The sequence below is a fragment of the Chelmon rostratus genome, chromosome 19 (assembly GCF_017976325.1).
Source record: "Chelmon rostratus isolate fCheRos1 chromosome 19, fCheRos1.pri, whole genome shotgun sequence".
In the NCBI taxonomy this organism is placed as follows: Eukaryota; Metazoa; Chordata; class Actinopteri; order Chaetodontiformes; family Chaetodontidae; genus Chelmon; species Chelmon rostratus.
The window spans coordinates 11,840,789-11,847,956 of record NC_055676.1 but is presented as its reverse complement, the minus strand read 5'-3'; the positions used below and the strand labels follow the sequence as shown (position 1 = coordinate 11,847,956).

The 7,168-nt window shown below is 42.5% G+C and overlaps 1 protein-coding gene across 2 annotated transcripts; it reads left to right on the top strand.

Moving 5' to 3' along the window:
- Positions 1-436: 436 nt before the first annotated feature.
- Positions 437-6,955, top strand: slc5a1 (solute carrier family 5 member 1). 2 transcript variants are annotated; one of them, XM_041959697.1, is made up of 15 exons: positions 437-523; positions 971-1,042; positions 1,483-1,587; positions 1,814-1,873; positions 2,135-2,239; positions 2,337-2,442; positions 2,880-2,960; positions 3,100-3,308; positions 3,827-3,962; positions 4,066-4,173; positions 4,295-4,445; positions 4,543-4,711; positions 6,212-6,427; positions 6,535-6,658; positions 6,741-6,955. In XM_041959697.1, the coding sequence occupies exons 2-15, from the start codon at positions 974-976 to the stop codon at positions 6,953-6,955; spliced, it is 1,854 nt and encodes a 617-aa protein (XP_041815631.1). In that variant the 5' UTR covers positions 437-523; positions 971-973. The 2 variants fall into 2 exon arrangements, with proteins under 2 accessions (XP_041815631.1, XP_041815630.1); XM_041959696.1 differs by lacking the exons at positions 437-523; positions 971-1,042; positions 1,483-1,587; positions 1,814-1,873 and having other exon boundaries at positions 6,535-6,640.
- Positions 6,956-7,168: the final 213 nt, after the last annotated feature.

Here is a 7,168-nt window from a genome sequence, read left to right as displayed (position 1 = left end):
TGCTTTCACACACACACACACACACACACACACACACACACACACACACACACACACACACAAACACACACACATGCACAAACACACACACACACACAGTCGTGTTTCTGTCACTTTTAGGGACATTACATGTAGACTTAAACTAATTGGCTGACCAAACCGTAACCAAAACCTTTACTTGCTAAGCCTTACTCTAATCTTAACCCAAGTCTTCACCCTAAAATGCAATGATTTATGTTATCGGCCTTTATGGACATACACACAACTCCCCACCCCCACAGACACATACACGCCTCCATGAAAGCTACATAAGTGTCAGTGCAGGTGCTTCATTCGAAGAGGAGCGACTCCAGCAACACCTCTGCTCTCTGGTCTCCATCTCAGCAAAATGTCTCGAGATTATTTTAAATTCTCCTACGTAAGGAGCACAGACAGCGGCACAGACAATGTGGCCCTGGACAACGCAGCAGATATCGCCGTCATTGTGGTTTACTTCGTGGTCGTCCTGGCTGTGGGAATATGGGTGAGTTGTTCAGGCTCACTCTTTAAATCCTTCTTCCCTGTGAATCGTTAACTCCTCTCCAGTTTTATAGCTGTGAGAGTTGTAATTTGTTTATTCTGTCTACATTGAGCCAAAACAGACAATATAATAATGAAATGTAAGTCTAAGTCTTTTATTACCTTCATAGCAGCTCTTTGGAGTGGACTTATTGTGCAATCACAGCATCCTTCTACGCTACTGGTTCATGAAGTGTTATCCCAGATCACAATATGTACAGTTCTGAATGTACTTGTTTAGTTAAATCAGATTCACGTATGAGCAGTTGTCGAGTTGTGTGACGTGATTTTGTTGTTTTCTGCCGTTCCAAAACTCTTATAGCAGCTGTATAGAAAATGAAACACATTCATTAACAAATATGCAGTGACTGTTGAAATAGATGTTTTAAAACGTGCCCTTCTCCTGTTACAGGCTATGGTTCGCACCAACCGATCCACTGTCGGTGGCTTCTTCCTTGCAGGGAGGAGTATGGTGTGGTGGCCGGTGGGTATCTTACAGCACGGAAGAAGACAAAAATTCTCTGTCATGCTTATTGAAATTAAACTCTGTCTCACTCCCCCAGTCTTAGACCAATGAGCGGCTGTATGATAGGCAGAGACAAATGCTGACTGATAACAATTGTTTAAATGTTTTGTCCTAATTGGTATTATAAAATGTGATGCAGTGTGTCATAATAGAAGCACTTGGTCTAACATCAGGTTTTATAAGAGTAATTAAGCTTGTAAATAATCTGTTATATATCCATTACGTGACGCACACATGTGATACCATAAAAAAGTTTAGACAGCTGGAATCTTCAGGGCAATCAAATTCCTCTTCTTTGATATCAGATAAATGCATTTCTTAGTGACAAATGCATTCCCAAAAAGTTTTTGGAAATGATGCATGCGTATTATTTCTGAATATAACCATGCTCTCCACAGATTGGAGCATCACTCTTTGCCAGCAACATCGGCAGTGGCCACTTTGTAGGAATCGCCGGGACCGCTGCAGCCACAGGGATAGCCATCGGTGGATTTGAATGGAATGTGAGTATTTATGTCTGACATGCTAACTACACATTTATCAGTTCTTACACAAATGTGTTTTTAACCTGTGACACAGATATTATCTCTGTCAGGTGAGTTGATAAATCTGCAGATTACGGAGGGGATGACACTGACCGGCAACAGAAGTTTTATCTGTATAGGAACATTTTCAGCAACTGGTTGCATCATTTTTTTTATCTCATCCTCATATTTTTGTGTGTTTCAGGCTCTTATTGTGGTCGTCATTCTGGGATGGCTCTTTGTACCCATCTACATCAAAGCTGGGGTAAGCAGAACACACAGGTCACCCTTTACACATACATATAATTTCAACTATCCACATAGCCACTGTAAACTTATGGTATATGTTAATTTACGTTTTAATGATTGAGTTATTAATATGCATATATCTTGAACGGCAGAATGAGGGCATTTGATGCAATGCATGATTTACTCCTGCAGCAAAAATAGGACGGGGAGGTCATAAAAACAGCAACATTAGAAGAGAAAAATAAATGAAAATCTTATTTATTATGACTGCTTTTAGGTGGTCACCATGCCTGAGTACCTGAAGAAGAGGTTTGGAGGACAGCGTATTCGCATCTATCTCTCTGTGCTGTCCCTCTTCCTGTACGTCTTCACCAAGATCTCAGTAAGTCACAATGATCTTAACCCTCAGTGATACTTCAACGCTGTGCCAGTGTTGTACATTATTAATTGAAATGATGTGTTTTCTCCTCTCCACTCAGGCAGACATGTTCTCTGGCGCCATTTTTATCAACCAGGCTCTTGGACTGAATATCTACCTTGCTGTTATTATACTACTTCTGATCACTGCGCTGTATACTGTCACAGGTCGGTGTCCATTAAACTCGCAGGTCACTCTAAAGTTAGACGTCTTATCTAATTTACAGTGTGAATGGCACTATGACAGGAGGTAAAGTCTTCTTGTAGACGCACACACGCACACACTCGTCCTGACTAGTTTATCTGTGGTGTGTTATTGTGGTTAAATAGCCATTAACTGCGATAAGCATGAAGTGGCCTTCTGTTGCTGTTTTGTAATAATGTGAACCTGAACTTTAGATCTGCAGGATGAGCAGTGAAGGAGCATTTACATAACAAAGCTGAACACCGAACATCTAATTTGGTGTAATGAACTGGCTCTTGTACACAGATAATTTGATTTTATTTTCTCCAGTGAGTCCAGTTATGTACATTAGTGGTGATACAAATTTGTTGGTTTGAATGAAAAGTGTTATTGATGGATAACATCATATATTGTATCTCAGGTGGACTGGCTGCAGTGATCTACACAGACACCTTACAGACCATCATCATGGTTGTTGGATCATTCATCCTTATGGGCTTTGGTAATATGGTATTTTCCTTTTTTATCCTCATAGTCTTTTGCTTTTTTACTAGAAGTTAATGAAAGGCTAATCCTGTTTGTGACATCCAATTACTACAGAGTAAAAAATACTAAAAGTTAACTTGTACACTTGTCCTCAGCTTTCAATGAGGTGGGAGGCTATGAAAGCTTCCAGCAGAAATATATGGAGGCCATCCCTTCTATGACAGATAACATCAGTGCAAACTGCTACGAGCCTCGAGCGGACTCCTTCCATATTTTTAGGGATGCAATTACAGGAGACCTGCCGTGGCCTGGCCTCGTGTTTGGACTCACCATTCAGGCCACCTGGTACTGGTGCACCGATCAGGTCAGTCAAGCAAATGGGCAGCACCACTGGGATACTCGTGGTGACTCAATGGCAGCTATTAGAAAAGTCTAGCAACAATTCATGGTCATCAGCACACAGACACACACACAGAATTGATTGCCACACATTTGTACACACATTTATGCGCCTTTAATTGCTGTTTCTGCCAGACTCACTCAAGCGGTCTGAGGGGGCCTGTTTTAAGAGGACAGACATGCTTTTAGTTAGACCTTAATGCACTCCCGGAGACTGAGATAAGATTAACAGGCAGACTAAAGATGGATCTCAGTGAGGAAGGAGATGCTAATTCAAATGTTGACATCCAGCACACACATAAACACATTATGGTCAGCGTAAGTTATCCTTGTTCGGTTAACAGGAGAGAATAACAGCAAGCATATCCAATTGGCTTCTTCTGCCTAATGCTATAATGACTCTGAAATGGCCTGACAGAGACCATTAACTGAATCACGGCACTGCTGATCTTTTTCCATCTGTGACATGCTGTTTTTCTGTAGGTGATTGTCCAGCGCTGCCTCTCAGCCAAGAATTTATCTCACGTTAAGGCAGGCTGTATCTTATGTGGCTACCTGAAGCTGCTGCCCATGTTCCTCATGGTTTTCCCCGGGATGATCAGCAGGATCCTCTATGCTGGTGAGTGTTTTATGGTTTCTGATGTTTCTAATGTGACTGGTGTAGACTGAAGGAAGCTCAGCGATTTCACATCAACATCCTGATCTTACTCATTTTATTGTAGATACGGTGGCATGTGTGGAACCCGCTGAATGTGAAAAACTGTGTGGGACCAGTGTGGGCTGCACCAACGTTGCTTATCCAAAACTGGTGGTGGAGCTCATGCCTGATGGTGGGTGGCTAAAGACTTTTGTCTATAGAAGACCGATGCTACACATACCTTCACAGAAGACCTATGACCTATAAGACCTTGTTTCTACCACCATAGTAATCTGTTACTGTATCTGTTTCAGGTCTGCGAGGTCTTATGTTGTCAGTGATGCTGGCCTCTCTGATGAGCTCACTTACCTCCATCTTTAACAGCGCCAGTACGCTCTTCACAATGGACATCTACACTAAGATTCGCCGCTCAGCCACTGAGAAAGAACTCATGATTGCTGGCAGGTAAAACACATTTCGGGTTCGGTTTGATATGACTTCTGATTACGAGAATTCGCATGTGCCTCACTTTCGCCACGTGTTTGTGTTTCACTGTGCACAGAGTGTTTATCTTGGGCCTGATTGGGGTGAGCATAGCGTGGATCCCTGTGGTCCAGTCAGCCCAGAGTGGTCAGCTCTTTGACTACATCCAGTCCATCACCAGCTACCTTACACCACCTATTGCAGCTGTCTTCATGCTGGCCATCTTCTGCAAACGTGTCAATGAGACAGTGAGTTTCTTCTTCAATTATTTCTACATGTACATTTTCCAGTTTTAAGTACAACCTATTCCATGTTCACTACAGACAAGCCTCAGAGAGTTTCAAAGTTCTCCAGCCATGATCATGGCTCTGTGAGATGCTACATGGTAATGTCAGCATGCTAACATGCTCACAATGACAATGCTAATATGCTGATGTTAAGCAGGTAGAATGTTTGTTAACTATCTTAGTTTAGCATATTTACATGCTAAAGTCTGCCGATTAGTACAAAACATACATTACAGCTGAGGCTGATGGGAACCAAACTGGACAAACTGAGGTTTTGACTTGATGATGGCACTAGCTGAAAAGTCTGAGGATCTGATCATGACCGTGGACATAAATCTCATGATAATTCAGTTTCACTTAAAAATCACAAATGTGAGGCTCATGGTGGTGCTAAATGAAAAGTCAAGAGATCCATGTTCTGGGCACCATGATTATCTGCACTACATTTCATGGCCAGTCATCGAAATAGTTAAATATTTGAGTCTGGGCCGCCTGACAGACCGACCGACATTGCCATCCCAAGGCCCATGCCGCTAGCATGGATAAAAATGCAGAGGAGAACTCTTTCTGTGGTCAAATGCAGTCCATTATAAATAAACATCTTAAGAAATTACTGCCCAAGGGTCTTTGGTAACATCTGTCTTTTTACTGCTTTTTTTACTGCTTCCTCTGACTTCTTGTGTAACCAGGTGTCTTCCAACCATAAAGCAGTTGAATAACATGGACATGTGTTATGTGACCTGATGTGCTGTGAACCCTCCTGCTGATATGATTCCTACTCTCGTGATCGCCACATTAGCTTAGGCAAAACACTGCGGTCATGCATGCCATCAGCTGAGCAGTGTCAGTTGGCAGCATATTCATACAATCACCATTCACAATCGGATGAGTCAGTGAGGAGGTTTTAAATACCTCACAAACTCACTGCCATTCATGCTGCTGCTGCTAGTACTGCCCTACAGAATCTCTTACATGCTGTTTGGATTTATTTAGGCACGCATCCTCAAGCGCAGAGCATTAAATGCAACCTTCTTATCATACTTTTCAAGAATAGATGCATCTCCTTTTTATCCATGCAAGCGGCATGGGTCCAGGGATGACAATGTTGGGTGGGTTGGTTGGTCTGCCACTTTGATCCAGATTGAAATATCTCAACAACTATTGGATGGATTGCTATAAAATTTTCAGATATTCACAGTCCCCAGAGGTAAAGGCCTACTGACTTTGGTGACTTTTTATCTAGCGCCATCAGCAGGTTGACCTTTGTGATTTTGAGTGAAATATTTCAAGAACTATTCGATGGATTATCATTTGGTGATACCCTAACTTTCGTGTCAGTAGCCCAAAGCTCTACCAACATACAGCCTCACACAGCTCCTAGCATGACTCTAGACTCTTTGTCTCACCAAATCAAATGTTATCATTTAAACTGGCAATTTTCTCTACTTTTTCTTTCCTCAGGGTGCTTTTTGGGGCCTCATGATTGGCCTGGGTATCGGCCTGTCCAGGATGATTGCTGAGTTTGCTTATGGGACAGGCAGCTGTGTTCAGCCCAGTGACTGTCCCACCATCATATGTGGAGTCCACTACCTCTACTTCTCCATCATCCTGTTTGTTGTCTCCTGTATCATCATCCTGGGCGTCTCTCTTATGACCAAACCGATCGCCGACAAGCACGTACGTGGCCGCTATGAGATGACTGCTCACACTGCAGACTGAAGACACAGCGATCACAACATTCAGAAATAATCAGCTCTAACCCATGTGTTGTGATGTTTGTCTAGTTGTATCGACTGTGTTGGAGCCTGAGGAAATCTACAGAGGAGAGAGTGGACCTTGAACAGGATGATTGGGTTGATAACGAAGATTCTGACAGCATGAGCCTAGACGGTAATCAACACACATACAGTATAAACATAAATAGATGCATTCACAAGTGTATATACTCACAAACAGATTTTCTTCATCGCCTTTGTGTCTTCCATCACAGAACACGAGGAGGAGCCAGGCTTTTTCAAGAAGGCAATGATGTGCTTCTGCGGCCTGGAGCAGAAAAAAGGCCCGCAGCTGAGTGCAGAAGAGAAGGAGGAGCTGCAGAAGAAGCTCACAGACACCACAGAGGTGCCTCTATGGAGGAACATCGTCAATGCCAACGCCCTCATCCTCCTGTGTGTGTGTGTCTTCTGTCACGGCTTTTTCGCTTAAAAAAACTCGAGTCCAAATGCTCTCGGAGACTGTCATCTGAATTTAAGTGGATCAGACAGGATACGAATGTAATTTATGACAACATGAACTGTTTCCCACAACTCTCTAAAATAAGACAATGCACTTGCAGAGCTTTCTATACTGCAGCTATTACTATACATACTGTACAGTTGTGTTCTACTGAACTCTTCCAGGACATAAAATGTATTTTTA